The 21671-nt window shown below is 35.1% G+C and overlaps 2 protein-coding genes across 2 annotated transcripts in view; both read right to left on the reverse strand.

Moving 5' to 3' along the window:
• LOC139982120 (uncharacterized) overlaps positions 1 to 21671 on the reverse strand; it is a 671468-nt gene that overhangs the window by 488519 nt on the left and 161278 nt on the right. The window lies entirely within an intron of this gene.
• Positions 789 to 19841, reverse strand: LOC139983772 (uncharacterized). The gene is made up of 6 exons (XM_071997548.1): positions 19741 to 19841; positions 18440 to 18516; positions 9622 to 9689; positions 7780 to 7833; positions 3846 to 3871; positions 789 to 3176 (listed from the first exon to the last, which is right to left on the reverse strand). The coding sequence occupies exons 1-6, from the start codon at positions 19839 to 19841 to the stop codon at positions 3131 to 3133; spliced, it is 372 nt and encodes a 123-aa protein (XP_071853649.1). The 3' UTR covers positions 789 to 3130.

A 21671-nucleotide genomic window follows, 5' to 3' on the forward strand; every position in this document is an offset into this window, starting at 1 on the left:
AGCAAAATTTCTCCCTCTCTCTTAAATGATGATATCTAAGACGATAAGATAACTTTCCATATCAATGTGTAATATATTTTGTAAAGCTTATATTATTTCTAGTATTATGCCCCTAAACTGTATGTCAAATAGCTTGTCACACGTCTTAAATTATCTACAACGATCCAAACATACTTAAACAGAACAAAACTTGTATGCCAAACTAATGTGCTAAAAGTATTGCTTTCGCCTCGCAACCACATCGTCATCCAAATAGTTACTCATTTTCCAAAATGTTTCATTGTTTTAATTTTTCAAACAATACTTCTAATTCCCTATCTTGCGATGTTCATGGTAAATATTTCTTACCCCGTATTATTGTAATCATGTCATTCATCACAAAAAATCAATCCTAATGTGTACAACTGTTGTGATATTTTACCTCATGCGCTGAATGGAAACAAAATCATTGAAACATGATGAAGCCTCGGAACATGCACCAATCAGATCCTATAAGCAACACACACTGTCGGTCGACACATAAGCACAAAACAAATAACAACTACAATTTATATATATATATATATATATATATATATATATATATATATACATATATATATATGTATATGTATATATACATATAGATATGTATATGTATATATATATATATACATATATATATATATATATATATATATATATATATATATATATATATATATATATATATATATATATATTAAGGGTGGGCACACCATTGATAACAACAAAGCAAAAACTACAATATCTGGTCGATTTTGTTTTGATTATTACACCATTTTATTTATTCAATATTACACCATAAATGAATCAATAATACTCCCTTTTCCCTTATTACCTGTATTTGTACGATAATTAGTATGAAAATTCCGACTATATTAAAAAAAAGTACATTTGATACAAATAATAATGAAAACAATATGAAACTTATAACTAGGGTAAAGTAATATTAAAAGAATGCGGATTAGTTATACCAGGAAAGCAAAAGTTACGATCACTGGTGACATTTGGTAAACAAACCATTTTTATTTTTCTATCGTTGTTTTCTTTCTCAGAACTATGTTATTAAAATACAGCATATAATATAATAAAATGTATTTGGAATGTTTGCATGATGACATCACTAACAATGCTGTTGCCAGATTCTTTCGCATTAACAAACACTATATCTACGATATATAAAGATATTTTGTTGACCTAAATATATATTTCACAAATTGGTCTTAGCGAAAAACGTAGTATTGTTTAGGAGATGATCTATCGGTAAAGGAGAGTCGAGAACAGACACAGAGTGATCGTACATGTTAAATTATGTACAGTAAGAATTGGAAATTATATGTTGAATATCCAAGATATGTCGCTTCCTATCAAACGTTAAACTTGTCAATATTTATTCATCGATTAAGAATATTTGCATCTTTCAAACTGCGGACAACATCGATGTTATTGAATGTGTTGAAAAACGCTTCATACGTATTCATTGTACATGACAAACAATTAACTATGAATGGTAACGTTGATTTAGTAATTAAAGTACACCATATATAATTTAGGGACTGTCAACAAAATGTACTGAAAATGCATAAGACAATATATAAAATGTACAAGTAGTCTAATTGCCTGATATGTTTTTCCTTTTTTCTCACAAGGACACTGAACACAGGGAGGAGGAACGTCACGTAAACGCAAATGACATATGTGGTCTTGTATTTATGGGTTCACCTATTCAATGCTAATGTAAACAATTGTAATAAGTGAAACAGTCTACGTCATAGTGTGCACATACATAATAAATATTCAAGATTTATCAAAACTCCAAATGTGTATATCTTGAAAACGAATATATGTTGGATGAGAAAATGACACACCCACACACAACAACAAACTGCCTAGGTGTCCGTAGTTTCAAAAGAAGAAAAAAGTCTAAGGTGATACTAAACTAATCAAGTACACATGATACATAGAAAATGAAAGCCTTATTATCATTACAGGAAAATTGGTTATTCATTTTTTTTTTTTAAATTATCTTGATAATTTTGTTTTAATTGTTGAAAAAGAATGTTATCCAAAAGTTTAATAATACTCGTTAGATTTACAATTTACAATTAGGCTCGTGGAAAAATATTTTTGCAGTAGGTTAAATACATTACCCTTTTTCTGAGCTGACATAGTCATGATCATTCGAAGGTATAAAGACATGTTATAGGTGACTTTCTGAATAAAACCAGCATGTTCTACTTTTATTTGCTATTTAAATTTCATCATACGTTATATGCACAACATAAGGAAATGCTCTCTAGTCGTAAATTTAGCCTAAACTAACACGATTTAAACCTGGATGACTGTTGGTTCTGAATATAATGTTATGGAAGTTTGTTTTTGTATTTGTCAATATCGTTGTAGGATTGTTCAAATCTAGTTTATTAAAGAAATATAATGTTTAATAAAGTAAAAAAGGAACAAATAGTAATATAATGGACATTATTCTATGGGGCTGCTAGGAACGGGTAACTGCAAGGAATGAAGCCTTTGAAACTATGAGAGTTGCTTCCTGTAACCTTACAGAAAAATGTTTACAGATAAGTAAAATTGTAAAAGCTCTTTCATAGCGCATACAAATTATCAACTCAAGAATCTTCACTCAATTTATCTGGATGTATCACACTTTAGTAGTTTTAATCTTAAAGGCAAACTAATCATCAATGTTGTTGACTAAGCCAATCTCTCCTAAATATTATTTATACCGAGTGGTAGTTTAATCATTTCATTCAATTTCGTCTATACAAGCTTACAATAAAAATGTAGAATAGTATAAACAGGACACTACAAAAACAAAGGAAAGTTAATCGAGATAGCGAACATATGAAAAATAACAAAAGTGAAAATAAAGTAGAGAAGAAAAAAAAAGGTGCAAAGCGATATTTCTGGTTGTATTGTTCCCTTAACAATGTACCCAATTAGCAAGAGTTTTACAATCAACTTAACGATCGCTTCCGATGCATATTCATTGACACTCTTGATTACATCATCGGAGATAATTATATATCAAGTATCAATACCCGGATGTTATACCATCATAATTAACGCTTTATTAAGTCACTTTGTTTATTCACTTTGTTTCAGTAGCTAGTCTCGCCTTCTGCCATTCTGTATCTCTGCAGAGAAATAACAATAATATCATCACAAACTGATGAAACAGCTTAAATATAAAACAAGGTACACTTCAGATAAGATGTTATAAAATCGCTTCAAAGAGAGATCCCAAGCAAATTAATTGCACTCTTGTATTTTTTATGGTGAAATGTTTGTAAATCAAATAAGATGTGTGCCAAATTGACTTTTGTCGTCACAGAACAAAGACAACAGAAAAAAACACCACATCCTTATTCACTCCTATCCTTGCCCTCGACATTCTCATTACCAGAATCAAATATACAACAAAAACAAATATCCGTAGCAAAACCCTCCGAAACACCACAAATCAATCGACAGTAGTGTTTAATGAAATCAAGAAATAATATACCAGGGAATATTCTTCTTAACACCCAGTGTGATTTATGGTTATTAATGATGTCGAAATATCCACAATAGTGTCATACAGTTGGTTATCCTCAACTTTGTAAATTCAATATATCCTCTATTGAGCCAGCGCCATAAGTGTTCCAGGATTGTTTATTTTATAATACCAACCATGAAGTCACGTTCTTTCTTCTGGTGTAACCAGATAACAATATGTATAATGACTATTTTAAATAAAGGTTTAACACATATTAATTATCATAAAACGACACATGATAGCATTATGGGTATAAAAATGCACTTACCCAAAGCGTGTCCGAAAATTTCTCACCTGGATAAAAGATGCACATGACACATTCAATTACTGATCATTTTCTCATGTTAACGAATATCGCACTGATAAAAAACTTACGGGATCGTATAAACGTTAAATCAATAATAAACATTTTTATTACTTTGTGTATTTAAACTTAGAGTTAGAAAGGTTGTTGATAAATAGTCACATTCTTTTATTAATAAAGATAAAGTGTATAGTCGCAGTAGTTGTACAACTGTTATATATTAAATCATACTATGTGTACGCCCAAGACCATGCCAAGTGTCGATACTGCGAGAAACAAATAAAATATGTAATTTCAAATATAATGTTCAATTGAAACGATTACTTGGAATGTGTTTTTCCAAGCAAGAGCACCATGTGCCTTTGCTAACAATATATTTCAGTGCGAATTATTGTTCAGAATGATATGTGTAGGGGTTCGTGTCTGTGTGTAGTAAGTGGCTGGGTGGGGACAGTAAAAATATGTCTGCCTTCTTCATCATTACAATGATACTCACAATCGGAATCAAAATACAGACAACAGAAAGATGTATGTATAGCTAGGACAGGGACAAATTAATATGGAAGCCACTTTCTTGCGTATGTTTGACGCTTCTATGACCGCTGGTTGTTTATAGGGATGGCTTTGGCGGGTTTTGAAGCATTTCGTTACACACGCAAGTAAGCTGCTTTTCAGTTGGTGTTTATATATGTCGGTGTGCTTTTAAACTATTTATCGTAAACAAGCATCCATTATATGAGTTAGGCAGCTTTGGACACAACCCTCTATTAATTTCTTGTACCTCCATGTCCACAAGACTCTCACTATTTCTGTTTTTACATCAAGCTTTATGCGTTAATTTTGCGGCATATTATACTCGTATTCATATATTACCATAGCGTACAATCGCGACTACTGTGATTATTTATTTCTGGTATAGTGCAATATTTAATGGGCAGCGTTTGTCGTAAAAAAAAAGAGAAACACCATTGTTGCAAGTTGGCCTATTGGCCGGTCCTTTTAATTTGTGGTAGGTTTTTTTACCAATGGTTTTTAATAATATTAATAATGATGACGACAACGACGATGATAATGATAAAGCTTTGTTTCTGATTTAGAATGTCGTAAATTGATGACGAGCCCCCACATCTTTAAATGTAAGATTTCCCCGACAACTATCAGTGATGCTATCCCATCCCCATAGTGACGCTCCTGGTGATACAGTTAAAATATTACTCAAATATCAAGAGCAACAACAAAAATAACAAAAGTAATTTAGTAATTACATAAGTATTGATGTTATACTGATAAATATTAAAGAATGAAGAAAGGTGTCTAATTTCATGAGGCAAGAACGTTTTGTTACGTTCCAATATCTATTTTTTTTTAATATTTAAAATGTTCGGTGCTTTATGAAGACAATATTCACCGAAAAGGAAATCGTGCAAATGTGTTAATGACAGAAGACCCTTCAATAATTGATGTTGACTATGAATTGTATTTAAAGCTTCAAAAAGATTTAAAGGGATTAAAGACTCGTGTATAAAGGAAACGTCTGTGGCCGGTAATCTGACCAAATTCGAACGAGGTGTAACAGCACTGTTAGATACCACTATCGATCCCCGTAAATACAACAATGTATACAACAGTACTAGTTGCAGAACGCATAACATAACTAAATACTGTATTGCAACTAGCAGCTTACTGGGCGTGTTATATCGCAAATCACAGTTTTATTGAACAAAATTGTTGAATGTTTCTGCAATTGCACGTCAGATGATCTCTACCGTACCTATCCTGACGTTCTATTTATACACCGAGCGAAGTAATACTTGGTTAGTACTACAAATTTACGGCGTAATTATGTTACGACGTTAAATGAATGTGTGCCGAGAGATTGGCTTCGGTCAGCTTGCGAGTCTATAAGCCTCCATGGCTTCTTTCGCGAGTTCCTGCTTGCGGGAAGATCACATATACATACATACATACATACAATTACACACATATCTTGCTAGTTCGTAATTAGGCACTAGTGTACAGTCAATACACACAGTTACGGTTAATACACCCGACACAGTGTACATAGCATAGATGGACAGGTCCAGCTAAAGACAACAAGGTGTCAGTAGCTCTAAATTCAAGTTTGTGACGTTGTAAATTCAACTTCTTCGGACTGACTTAGGTAACACCTGAATCTATTAGGGATGGCCGGAGGGAAATTGAAGGGTTTCATAAAAGTAGGGGAGATGTCATGGGTTTATTAAACCCGAGTTTCATCTGGTGGGTCGTCTTCGAAATTAACAGTCAAATGGTGCATCCCGAGGCATATTTGCGCTATAAATATGGTCATTATAAGTAATTACATGCAAAAGGTTGTGCTTGTGCTATTAATATTTTGTAGCAGATAAACGCCCAGAGCGCGAGGGCGTGGTCTACCCTCGTAGTAGACTTTTAATACTTCCCTAGCAGTAGCAATTTCAGCATATTGTATTATTATAATGCTTGTAACTTAACTTCTCACAAAACACTTTCAATCATCACATATCATGAATATCGCGCTGAACCATCACATTATCAGTAATCATCACGTCCCATCCTCTGTTCTAAGTTAAAGCTTAATACAACTTAGACTGACACACACACACGGATAGGAGCTCAGACAAACGGGATGTTATAATGCTTAATATATGTTTTTGACCATCATGCAAAAGCGCCCTCTAAAATATGTGACAAAGCAATGACACGAATAGCTACGATGATCAGTTTCAATATTATTGAGGATATCATATTATTAGTTTATCAACAACGTATATTCACACATTGTGTCAATGTCAGTTTTAAACTGTGAAGTTATTTATTTCATATATCTTATTTCTTTTATTGATTCAACTTATCTTTTCATTTTCCATTTTCGTAAACTTTTATTCTGATTTCGAATGAAATTTGTTTGTCTTATCGTTCTACAGTATTAAAGGATATTTTACTAATTTGAAATCTGCTTAGAGTTAAATGTTCCATTTTTTATATATTTTAATTGTCTGCTGGAATGTCCGCCCATGTTCTACATTGGTGCTCCGAGGATCATGTTTGACTCATAAAACTTCGTTGCACATCGTTCTCTTCCCACGAAACACATATCTACATAATTGCGAATCTTTCTCAGTCTATTTTGGGTACTTATTGAGGAGTGTGTACTAAAATTACCATATTCTTATGACAGGTCATATTCACACAACACCACAATAACATTAATGAGACCAATCTAATAGACCATATAATGGACCAATACACACACATAGCTAGTTGTGAACCAGTTCCAATAAACATAATCAGTCATCCGGATATGAATATATAAATGATTTATTGTTTCTTTACAAAGTATAGTTGAAAGTTTGTATTTTGTTGATCAGTCAAGTGTTTGCTTTTTGCTTTTCTTTTTGTGGGGGTGGGGTTATGAATTCCAATTTTCCTACTTTGATTAATGGAAGACTATTTTCTATAGTTTATCTTTATCGTTTCTCTAACGCTTATCTCTGATATCAGCAGACTGTGGCCAATGTAAAACAGATTACTACATATAATGCAGGTACTATCATCCGTGTTACACATGCGTAGACTTAACAAAACATTTCCGATCATGTTATTTTGAACTCAAAATAGCTTTAAAGTTGAACGACGATAGGTTTCTGACGCATCTCTATATAGAAGATATGTTGATACCTGTCCTAAATTTTATCTGTATTTGCAAAAGCCACATTGATGATATAGAAGTTCCCATTATACACCGATCCTTTAGATATTGTTACTGTACGCATGCTGAAATAAATTTCTACAAACTGTTTATGTTATAACAATACATTTACTTTCTAGTCAGGTCAAACCATCGATTATGAGTGTAATACACTACCCATCAACCTACCGTATCATTATACTCTGTATCTGTTATCTCCTGTCTAGTAAAAAGGCGCTGTAGCTAAAGGAAGAGAAACGATGATCAGGCCAATAAACATATGACGTCATAAATATCACCGCGACAGTGGTAAGTCGAATCATGAAATACTTCTTTACAGTAAAAAAAAAAAAATGAGTAAATACTCAACGAGGATAAAACAATAAAAAGATGAACATTATTCGTTACTCATTAAGTTTATCTTTCATATGAGGAGATCAGCATGAAAGATATCATCAATAAAAGCAAATATTTTAAATAAAGTTTTATTTCATAAGGAACGACAACATTTTTCAATCAATGCGCATGTTTTTTTCCATTTGTCTTATTTAAGTTGATTGTATACATGAAACATATTGGTAGATATATACTCACCCACATACTCACACACATCAATATATATATATATGTATATATATATATATGTATATGTATATGTAGCCTATATATATATATGTATATGTATATGTAGCCTATATATATATATATATATATATATATATATATATATATATATATACATATATAATTATAATTATATATCTACCAAAATGTCCTTGTTTTCCGGAATAATAGCTAGTAGTTTCTCCGTACTTCGGTATTTTTTTTTTCTCGGAGAGAGAAGGTTGGGAGGGGTCGAGAATCATACAATATTCATTTGTTAGACAAGCCCTACCAAATTGTATGGCTATTCACATTCCATTGGCTGTAACCAGTGACATAGACAATCGCGGTGAGCAGCGGTAAATTTCCACCCCCCCCCCCCCACAGAAGTAATCGTTGGTTAAACGGGTAAAAGAAGCAAATTATATTTCTTGAACACCTCGGACCTGGGCAAATCTAAATGCCGGGTGTTTGTGATCGATAGTGTATATTATATTTTATTTATATTGGCTATGACGATGATTTACTTTATTAGCGTAGTGCCATGTTTTTTGTCCTTGCTACTTATCTATTTCATTACAAAAAATGCCATGGGCCGTTCCTACTATCAATTCCTTAAACTATTTTTTTCTTTCTAATCACTACTGCCTCGCCATATCTTTATAGTTATTCGGCATTCCTTAACAGTCGACCTAATGTGCCAGGTTCGTCTGGGGAACGTGTTTAAGAAACAACTTTTTAAATAACTAAATTTTAATTGTTGAATAAGCAATGCCACCAATCATATGCCTTTAAACTTTAATACAAATAAAGTGCTGTCTTGTTGGTACATTTTAATATCATATCAATCCGTAAGGTTGGTGTTATGAGCTCACTTTTATTATTAGATAGGAAGTTCAAGTAGAGCTAATTTTTTGAATGTGCCAGACCCAGATGATTGTTGGTAATATACTCAAATCCACGTGGACCTTAGAAATACCGTTTGCTAATATAACATGTTTTCATCCGTTGCGGTGGGTGGATCTGCCCGCGATGAGGAGGAGGTCCCTACCAGACCCCGCCCCCTTCCGCTCCGCGCTCTGCGATCACCGAAAATATTTTATAGCGGAGAGACATATATTAATATACCTTTTCTTACCAATCTCATTTGTTTAAAGTTCTGACAAGGTGTAACAACGAGGAACCTGACCATATATATATATATTGAAATACAATGACTCAAATGATCACCAAAGAAAATATCAAAAAAAGTGTAGTCTAGGAGATTGTCATAGCACAAATGTACATTGCAGTGAAGTATAAATACATTACTACAGTAAACATCATAATCCGCAATGACATATGTATAGCTTTATTACTTGACATTGATAGTTCATTGAACTTTAATACTGCATCGATAAAAGAAGAAATAAACCACGTCATACTCACCATCCATCGACCAGATTTAAGGTTGAGTTCTAACCTGTCTGACCAGTCGTGGTCGCTCCACCACGAGACTAGAATTGAGAAGAACGATGTGCAAAATAGCATTAAATAAAAGTACAGTTTCGGATCACTCACATCCGAACATGAAAGGTCGAGTATAGTTTTATATGTGCCTAGCTTTATGAATGTGTAATTCAGTGTATTGAAGTATTATGCTTAAGATGTCAAAATGCTACAAAAGTATCAGTTAATTGCATACATTACATATTGGTTACCTTTATGGGTACTAAATTTACATTTAATATTTTCTTGTTTATTAAACGGGGCCTCACTAAATATACAAATATCCACAAATTGTGTATAATATAGTCGGAATATGTCGTACCTTACAAGATCAGTTAATTGAATATTTATTGTGGAGGTAATCGCACGAGTGTTTACAGTTGTCTACAATACACATTATTCTGCAGTTACTTTGTTGTACGATTGGAATGCTAAAATAAATGATCATGAAGCTAATAAGATATCCGATGCGATAATGTGAGAATGGAGTGAACAACTTAAAAGAAAACAGAACAAATCCATTGGATTTAAAGAAGCAAGAGTTAGAGCGCCCTCTCCATCTGTCCTTTATGAGCTCAATCGATATATCTTCGCTATCTTCCCTTGGCTGATTTACGGACGGACATTTGTTCCAAAACTATACAAATTGATAGCGTTATGTTCAATGTGACATCAGCATATCGTAAACGAAATCGCCATGTTTAAAATTAAATCCACATGTACAAGCTTAAATCATTGTACTGAATATTGCTTTTGATATGATGATTTTTTTCGGATATACTGATGTCGTTTCGTTACCGCGATCTCAATTTGGACATGACGATTTGAGCTTTGACAGCCTTGTTTTGAAACATATGGCACTCTGTACTATTTTCTTTACTAAATGATACATCACATGTTGTATTAATATATTTTGATTGACTTTATGTTATGGTAAGTCTCTATATGTATGAGTGGGAGTGGGTATGATGTTAAGTCGGGACCGGCGACTTCTTCGGGTGACCAGTTACGCATAAACCAAACAACTAATTATTATGCAATAAACATGAACTACAAGAAACAACTCTTATTAAAGAAACACTAATGTTTCTTATGTCAATTGTTGTAAAGAATCGTTAAAGCTATATATAACATTCACTGAACTATTTTTTTTTTTATATCGATCATAACTGAACCCCTAACCACTCCCCCACCCCTCCCTCTTTCTCCCTAGACTCGATATAAATCGGAAGGAAAGCAAACAATGCATGATTCGATTCCTGACATTTGATTACAAGGTAAAATTAAACGTAAAACTACGTTATATCTAGAACCAGCAGTAGGTGAGATGAGAACATATTGAATTTGATGAGAAAGTTGAGGGATTGATATCAGGAATACATTGCCTGAAATACGCTAGTATACCCACGCACAATTACGTCATTACTACATCATATTGCAGAATCGACTACTCCTTGCAAACCAACTTAAATTGATCCATTTGAGTATATTTTCTATTATTTTGGTGCACTGCCCTCTTCCCGACCTCCAAGATAAATCCTGAGAGTTCGACTATCGGGTACTTTCTAGAAAAAAAACGTCTATGTATTTACGCAGTAAACAAAGACTATGTAATGGACCGCAAACTGCCAATATAAAACAACATTATTTTATTTTGCGAACATTACTCCTAACGAATAATAAAACAAAAAGAAAAACGTCAGTTGTAATCGATCTGTACAACTATTCCGGTAATCTTAATAAAGTTGCGGCTATTCGAAATTCCCAACGGATTCTCGTTTAACGGCGTTACACGATGATTTTATGGGAGCCGGGGTGCGTTCAATCTCGCTAACAAAGATAACGGTTGGGTATAACGTTGGCTCACAAAGTAAACAGCATCAACAAGTACCTTCGCGCACTGATACGACACTTCAGGAGTGATCAAATTTGCAACAACATTAAGAAGACTTACTCGGTCTTACCATGGTAGTTTATGTTTGGATTCACCTAGTTATACAATTTACAGTAGATGTAATACGAGTCGAGATCTAGTTGTATATCTGGGCTTATTTTAAAATAGTAATGGATGGAGACTTCATGTCAAATTTTTGAATTGCAGCTTGATACTGGTCGAACCCGGGGATTTGAACCCTTACAGACTCCAGGGTTTAACGTGGACCTCCAAATTAACTGTCAGCTTAAATATACTACGAATCAAATAGGACTATAGGAACATACTTATCATCTCCATTTCACAATTTAAAGCGTGTATGTACCATATGTTCGATATTAGTATTGCTTGGAAAACGTCATTTCGTTTCATCTGGGAGAGATTTGAATATAAAGATATTTATTATTTGTGTTGTCTTATTCATTAAATATTTTAAGTTGCTGCTTTGCCAATATAACTATGTTTGACATTGTAAGGCAATATGAGAGATAATGTAAGGCAATGAAAGGTGTTTTTGCTTCACATATTTGCTTCGCATATTTCAGAATACCATCGTGGGATTATTTTCCATTTAATAATCTAATTGTTTTGTGATGGAAACCTACAACAAAATGATTTGTACGTTAAAACGAAAATATCAACCTTTGAGAAAAACAAATAACGGTGGAAGACATTTTTGGTCAATGTGTATGGAAAATACAAAGAAAGTTTAATAATGAATGTAACTGAAATTGTTAGTTAAACAGTAGACTGTCGATTTTGTTAGAAAGTAAAACTCATTAGTAACAAGAAAGATATACTGGTTTTACGATAATATAATACATTGGGTGACAAGAAGCCTTATGAGTGAAAATATGTACTTTGTTGTGTGAAATTAAAATTAGTTAATATAAATTTCATCTATAGTGTGTAAAGTTTCTTCATTAGTAACCACTAAGTTGCATCATAAACCAAGTAAGGGGAAAAAAATTAAAGAAAAGAAAATCAACTAAATAAAAGAAGAATATGTGAAAGGGGAGAACCACTGGTATTTTCGCTGTCAGATGGTCTACAAAGCGACATTTAAACACAGGTTACGCGCAGAGGAGGTGCCTTGTGTGAAACTTGTGGACATTTTGTAGTATTGTTAAAACCGCTGGCACCAAAATTACGTTAGTTCATTTATAACGTCCGGATGCGTGTAGTTTGAACAGGGAGTTGTTATGGAAAACTCCCTGGTTTGAAAATACGGGCGATATATTTCTCATTGACCCGCTACCGTGTACATTACATGACTTTTTTTAGTTTTAACTTTTTGTAAAATCTAACCCTACTGTTTCGATTAATTTATTTACCAATTTAAGGACGATCTCAGATTAGATTTGCTGCTTAAAAAGGGTAATTTCATATTTGTGATTATTTATTGATAAATTATTTTACAAAGGGTTCCCGGACAATTCCCTCATGGACTATTTCTCCCGGACTATTACCCCCCGGACGAATCCCCCTAGGACAATTCCCACCCGGACAATTCCCAACCCTGACATTTTCCCCCCGGACAATTCCCACCCGGACAAATGCCAACCCTGACAATTGCCCCCCGGACAATTCCCACTCCGGACAATTCCCACCCATGACAATTGCCCCGGATAATTTCCCCCGGAAAATTTCCCCCTGGACAATCCCCTTCCTCGGAAATTTCGACGATTGATTGACAGCCGATGTAGGCGTCGTTAAGACTATTATTCCAGTAAAATTGGTGGTGTGCAACAGGAGATTTCAGTTTTGGTTTCGATGACAACCGTAACTTATGCATTCATGCGGGCGGAGAGTGTGTGTATGTGTGTACGCGTGTGCGTTGGGGGCTTGTAGATACGATATCTCAAGAAGGGAAGCTTTGACAAATCTAATATTGGTGTATATGAGTAACACATTTGGCCACGCCCCTCAAAAATATTAATGAGATGCAGTAGGGTTCTAACCTACACATGCACCCACACCTCCCACCAATGCCACCAAAATAAGTTTGAACAAAATCGGACAGAGGGTTGCCGAGATAGTAGCATTTAAATAAATTGTTCGAAGCCCCGCCCAGTCATGAATTTTAATGGAACCACAAACAATAGGGACCACCTACTCACTATTCCCAAGTATGGGAATAAGATCAAACTTTGCGTCATTGACTTAGCGTGATTACGAGCAATTTTCAACGAAATTACATTGGCTCCGCCCCTCGTGAATATCAACGAGATGCGATAAGGTATTAACATACGCATGTACCCCACCTCCTACCAATGCTACCAAACAAGTTTGAACAAACCATCCATTTGGTTGCCGAGATACGGAGTCCGTCCACTTTTTAATATATATTAATGAGATTGGGACCATCTACTCATTATAGGTAACCTACCCACCAATGATGAGACCGATCGGATCTGCATCGTTCAGTTATCGTGATTACAAGCCGGCGTCACAGACAGACACACGCACACACACATGCGTGAATGCATGTATTCCTGTTGCCTCTGGCAAGGCATAAAAAAGATTCAATTAAAAGCATATACCCGGAAACAAATGCAGCTAAAGTGCGCGAAGTGCGCAGAAAATTTTAAGGTTATCTAGCTAACATGCATGTGCAAGGAGTAATTAATTCTCACAGCATCAATGCAGCTTGTGCGCGCGAAACGCACCAAATCTCTTTTTCCAAAAATTTACCAAATTGACGCCCAAAATATTATAATTGTGTCAGTTAAGCTATAGTATACACGATGCACGCGAAACAAGAAAGTGGTTTGGTACTTTGTCTCCTAAACTACAGTCGTATTGCTATTTAAGCTTTTCAATTCAACGGTGTTCGTATGTTATCTACATTGCAAAATTATTACATTGGTAGCGTGACAGGACGAAAGTGGTTATTCAGATCTCTATGTAAGTAGAACAAAGTAAACCCATATCTCACTCCTTTATGTTGAAAAAAAATAAACGAAAGTCAGTCTCTACAGGGCAGACATGGTTTACACACAGAAAGCGGAAATAAATAAATATATCACTAATGCACGAGAATCTCGCACAAAGATACGCATTGTTCGTATCTTTAACTTCGTGAATATTTTTTCTCAAGTGAGTTGGACCTGTTGGTTATGCTAATATAAAATAATATCGTTCATATGCACAGTTTTTATTGGTACTTAGCGTTATAAAATCGTCCCAATTTGGTGCTCCCGATTGACATTTTTCTTTGGGCTATTGTCAGGGGGAAATTGTCCGGGGGGGGGGGGGAATAGTCTGGGGGAAATTGTCCGGGAGGGTTATTGACCGGGGGGGGGGGGGGTAATTGTCCAGGGGAAGTCGTCCGTGATCGGAATTGTCTGGGGTGGAAACTGTCCGGGGTGAGAATTGTCTGGGTGGGAATTGTCCTGGGGGTAATTGTCCAGGGGGAGTTGTCTAGGGGGTAATTGTCCGGGGGGTAATCGTCCAGGGGGGAGTTGTCCGGTCACCTTACAAAGAGGTATGCTGGATAAGATTCTTGTAATAAATATACTAAATAAAAATACTAATAAGTAATATTATTTTGGTGCCCTGCCCTCTTCACGATCCTCGAGATAAGTCCTGAGAGTTCGATGATCGGAAACTTTCTGGAAATATTTTCTACGTATTTAAGCAGTAAAGAAAGACTATGTAATGAGCCGCGAACTGCCAAAATAAGAAATTTTATTTTATTTGTAAACATTACTCATACAAAGAAGAAAACAAAAGAAAAACGTCAGTTGTACTCGATCTGTACAACTATTCTGGTAACCTTAATAAAGTTGCAGCTTTTCGAAAATCCCAAACGGATTCTCGTTTAACCGTGGTACACGAAAATACCTGTTAAACTCCAATTTTATGGAAGCTGGAGTGCCCAAGATCTAGCTAACAAACTTGTCCACTGCTATAAGGGTGGCTCATAAGGGAACAACATCGAAAAGAACCTAAACGCACTGATAGGACACTCTAAGTATCACTCCGGGAGTTACAAAGGTGAGACAACATTGGGAACACTTAATCGACTTACTTTACTTCCGCAATTAAAGCGATAATTTCAAGTATGTTGGGGTCACTGCGCATGTCTTTTTATTGTCTAAACAGCGTAGACGTAGCATCGTGGAAGACTTTATCGTGCATGATGATAATATATGTCTTTGTAATCCATGTCAGCTAATAGTGTATTCGGCTCAATAGTAAACAAAACCATTACATGAAATTGTTATGTTTTACATATAATTACTTTCATACTGGCCAGGGTACGGAAGGAGGGGAATTGGCTATGTCTTCATAAGTTTTCGAGGTTAACAAAGCATTGTAGATTGGATCATGTAGTTCCTAAGAATAACACTCTCTGATATTATATTACTTAACATTACGTTCACTGGAAGCTATGGTGGCCCAATCCCTAGCTTCTACAAACAGCCTGAATTTTGGTGCCGATCTGCAAACTTGTAAGGTACTTTGCCATGATCCATTGTATTTTATTTTTGAATTCATCTAGTTAAACAGTTTACGTCAGATTTAGAAGAGATCAATTTACATATCTGGGCTTAAGGTAAACTAGTTATGGATCAAAACTGGATCAAATTTCTGAATGGCAGTTTAATACTAGGTGAACCCGTGTATTTTAACCTCTACAGAGTGCGGGTGCAAAATGGACCTCCAAAGTAACTATGAGGTTAAATAAACTATGAATCAAATAGGACCAGGAACATACCTATTTGGTTCATTTAATATTTTAAAGATATATGCGGCAAGTGTTCTGTATTTTTATTGCTTGGAATACGTTATTTTGTTTCACCTGGGTGAGTTTTGAATATAAACATATTATAATGTGTGTTGTTTTATACATTATACATGGTAATTTGCTGCTGTGCCAATATAAATATTCATTACACTGTAATGCAAGGAGACAACCGTTGTCATGGAAACTTTTAGAACGAATGAATAGCGAAATACTTCTCAATGAGCAAGTTCTGCTTTGACAAGCAATCATTGTTGTCGTGGATTGAAAGTATGGAACACAAAACAAATTGGTCCGTGGGTGGGCATATTTGACTGTGTTGGAATTTGCGTATGTAAAATAGTACGTGTCATTTGTCCACTCATATCTCAGAATACCATCGACGGATTATTTTCCAATTGATAAGCTAATTGTTTGTCGATGAAAACTTACAACATACTGATTTGTACGTTAAAAGGAAAATGTTAACCTTCGGTGAAAACAAACATATCGAAAACATTATTGGGGAATTTGCTATTCAACGTACATATAACCAGTAACAATTATTTTCGTTAAACAATCTATTTTGAAAGATGTTAAGTTCTTTGTCTGGAAAACTTAAGAATGTTTAACATTTAATGTTACTAAACATTTTAGTTGAACAGTAGACTGCCGATTTTGTGAGAATAATACTCATCAGTAACAAGAGGATATACAGATTTACATTAATATACTATATTAATGGCGGAGTGTATAGCCGAGTGGTTAACGCCGGCGTCTCCCAGTCATGAGATCCCCGGTTCGATTCCCAGCCGACAGCAATGTGTGTTGTCTGGCAAGGGTGTTGTTCAGTAACAACTTCCTGACATGGACGTTAAATGGATGTGTGCCGAGAGATTGGCTTCGGTCAGCTTGCGAGTCTACAAGCCTCCATGGCTTCTTTCGCGAGTTCCTGCTTGCGGGAAGATCACATATACATATTGGGCGACAAGATGTATTATTAGCGAAGATGTTTACTTTTTGTATGTAGTTGAAATTATTTCATATGAGTGTCATCTATTGAAATCCTTGTGGGTAAACCTTCATTTTTATTTCATTAATAACCACTATCAATAAGTCTAAAAATAAGTGACCTTTTTTAAGAAAAGAAAATCAATTTAATACAAAAAATAATATGCGAACCAGGGGAACCATCGACAATGGCGCTGTTTGATGCTGTGCTGAGCGACATTTAAACAGAGTGTACGTGCGAAGGAGGTGTCTGTTTTGAAACCTGTGAACATGTTGTAGTTTTGTTTAAAACTGCTGACACACACATTACGTTAGTACAGTAATAACGTCAGGATGCGTCCAGTTGGAAAATAACCGGAGAGATATATCTCATTGACACGCTACCGTGTACAATATATGACTTTAATTTAGTTTCACTTTTCGTAAATATCTAACCCTACTAATACCATTGATTTATCTACCAATTTTAGGACGAGTAGTTTGTATTTGCTGCTTGAAAAAATGGGTACTGTCATATTTGTGATAATTTATTTATTGATTATTTTAGGACGAGCAAAGATTTCAGTTACTGCTTATACATAAAAAAACTGTAATATCATATTTGTGATATTTGTTTTATTTTCCGTAGGTCCTAATATTTAGTTATTGCCTACACAAAGAGGGATACAAATGGTTACTGGATAATATTCTTGTACAAAAGATACTAAACAAGACATCAGTATATAGGGATCGGGAGCAACGGAGTGTGTAGTGACGTGTAAGAAGTAGTAAGTAGTCTTCTTCAGGTAAATACGTTCACGTCTGTCTTGTGTGTAATACTGGAGAACCAGATTCATTATATACTTGTATTCGGTGATATTCCCTTTGTATAGAACAGCCAAAAGGAGAACAGGACCTTGGAGGCATGATTGGCTTCTGAAAATTACCATTGGTAATATTTGCTCACGACTATGGATAACTCGTATGCCCCGAAATCTGCAGTGAATGTATATATTAAAAATACAGTATCACATCATGGAGTTGATGTATAAATATGATAATACTATTCAATCGATATATGTTACTTTAGCTTTTATATACTTTACCTTTCACATTCCTTGACTTTAATATTGACAGAATAGACTCAGTGGGGATAGGCTGAGGTAACAGACACCCCCAGAACCTACGAAATAAAGAAGAAAATAATCCGGTCAATCAAGTGATTATGAAATCAAACGAAATCAATTTCAACAGCTAGCTGCAACAAACTCTGAATTTAAACACAAACATTAATTGTTCCCTATACATGGTCTTGTGAGCGCTTCACTCATTAGGTTAACTTCAGATTTTTTTATTCCGTTCAAGAAATCTAACAACGATGCTGTCCATTACTTTAAACTAGTCAAGCGTCATTTAAATGACCGAAAAAACAGTTTCGATAAGACAGGAGATGGACAAATATTTAACTTTAAATATCAGCAAATATATCAATATGTAGCCATTTTCCCAACTAGCACTTCATAGTTTTCACTTTTAAATTCAATCGGTCGCAACAGACAAGCTGGCCAGCCCTAACGTTATGAAAATATCTGCTCACTTCGGGTTGCTAAATGTTATCCTACGTTGGCTCGAAACTAAACTTAAAGTCTACCTTATGTGGCTTCACGATATGGCTGGTACATTGCGTTAATCGTGTTAAATAAATTTTACTATGACCGGAAAAAACAGACTGCGTACATCTTTAACTTAAGCCTTATCAGGTAAAAATGTACAGAATTAATAAATTTATATTTTATCGAGATATTTAAATATATAGCCATTCTCCAAACTAACACTATACAATTTTCACTTCCAAATTTAATCGGTTAAAACAGACAAAATGCACAGTCCTAAAGTTATGAAAATACCTGCTCGGTTCTGTTTGCTTATTGTTATCATAGGTTTTTTTTTTTCAAAACTAAATTTAAATTCTACCTTATGTGACTTCATGGTGTGTTTGATACATAACGTTAAATACATGTTATAACGATAGGAAAGAAACGGCGGCGTACACATTTCTCTTTAGTTTTATCAGGTACAATTGTAAAGAGTTAATTTCTTTTTATTTGATCGAGATATTCCGTTTTGAGAGGATTTTCTAATGCTGATGATATAACTGTTTCAAATGCAAAAACAAATACATATATGTAAGTCAAAACGAGCTTTGCTGTAAACTGAATATCCACTCAACGTGAAGTGTAAGTAAAAAGCCATTCTGGTGTGAAACTGCTTATAACCGTAAACAAACAGTCTTCAAGGTCGATTTTATAAGTATAGTGCGCATGCGCGATACAATGTTGGCATTACTAGCCCGCTCCATCATCTTCATGGCTCCCTGGTGAATGCCAACTGAACATCACTCACTCACTCAGTCCCATGAATGTGAAGTCGTCGGGGAGACATAACGGTTGCAGCTGGCATCGTCCTCCATGCAGATCTGTTAGCAGCAGTGGCGAGCAGGTCTGGCATGTTCAAGCCGATCCAGTCCTTCACGTTGTCGGACCAGTTTCTCCTCTGACGTCCTCGTCTGCGACCGCCCTCTACAGTGCCCTGGAGTATTACCTGGAGAGGCTGTCATGCCTTGTGACGTGGCCAAACCACGCCAGTTTCCGGCGTTGAACTGTTGACAGGAGTGGTTCATATGGGCCCACCAGGTCTCTGACCGTTTCTCGAACATAGTCGTTGGTCTTATGGTCGGTGTATAAGATGCGGAGCAGTTTTCTCAGGCATTTGGTCTCGAAAGCCTGGATTCGCCTCTCGCTTTCAGCCAGAAGTGTCCACGTCTCTGAACATATACACTCATCATAACAATCTCAAATTCACATGTTATCTACGCAGGAAAAAAAGCACTACTCAGATTTTCAAAGCATTGTCGCGGCGAACAGTTAATTCTCCACACGTAAAAAAAATACATCTCCTTGAGTAGCATAATTTTTTGAAACAATACTTAAAATTATCTACTTTGGTTGGATGTTCTCAAATTGAACAAGACAGGTAACATTTGAACGCATTTGGGTTAACAACATTTTGCAAAAAAGCTGCAAGCAACAAATGTTAATCGTATTTATCCGCAATGACTCGGCGATATCTGTACTACTTCAGCTCGTTCAACATAGGCACTTGTAACGTTATTATTGTGGCATGGCATTACATACTATGGCCGTGCGTGGCATATTTTACGTGTTTTGGATTATGATAAACCAGGGCCAGGAAATCGACCAAGCAGTTTTTAATAGACCGGAGGGTGTTACATTTGCAATGATAGACTAACGATATAGGTATATTCGTTAGATTAATTTTCTATTAGGCCTTCGATGCAAACTACCGTATGCTATACGGCAAACCACCGTATGCCATTTACGGTTCGTAAAATTTCGCTAACTAGGCGAGGATAAAGTAACGTTGACATGTTGTTCTATTTGACCAATCAGTGTCCAGGACTATGTATATTCTCTGTCATGTCCGAAACAGGCGTGATTTGTGATTGAAAGCTTGGTTCTGATCATTTTAGTCATCATTTCTTCGTTTATATTGCAGGCACATGCTAGCTAGAGTATTGTTTATTAGCACTACACAATATAGCCTAGCTTTGGTCTACGTTAAAGGACCAAACGCCGACCTTGCTTTGTCTTGAACGAAATAACTTCAAAAGGGTTGCGGTAACAAAGTCCCTCCATTGAATATGAACAACTAACCAAATTTGGCCTTCACCACGTACTACAATGTCATGTTTTTGTATACAAATACTGTTGTTCTAGTTAGTTCAGTAATTGCGGAAGAACCGTTCTTTAATCTACCGTCAGTCCATTCTATATAGGGAAGGACGTCATCCTTTGTTGGTAATGCAGTAAAAGGTGATAACTGTACTTATCTGTTCTACTCTAAGGTACTGTGTGAGATTTGAATCCCTAGACCAAAATTATGATAGACAATTATCTTACTCTAAATTCTGATTTATATTTTATTGTTTTGAGTTCAGTTTATATTTGTCAATGACATTATGTTTGAGTCACATAGTGTAGTGTGACTTCTGCCTGATATTCTTTATACATTATATTGAAGAATCGATTTTGTGTGGTCAGTTATACGGTCCATGCTTTGCATTAATGTTGTTTAAATACTATTCCAAATTATTCGAAAAATATTGAAATCTACTAATATCAATGTGGTCCTTTATTAAAATAGTTCAGTTTTATTCAATATAACTGATAAGTGTTTAATTATATCATCAATTAAATTTAGACATACACGATACAATCAGCAAAACAATTTTGTAACGATTTCTGAGAACTAAAGTTG

Source organism: Apostichopus japonicus, chromosome 16 (assembly GCF_037975245.1).
Source record: "Apostichopus japonicus isolate 1M-3 chromosome 16, ASM3797524v1, whole genome shotgun sequence".
NCBI lineage: Eukaryota > Metazoa > Echinodermata > Holothuroidea > Aspidochirotida > Stichopodidae > Apostichopus > Apostichopus japonicus.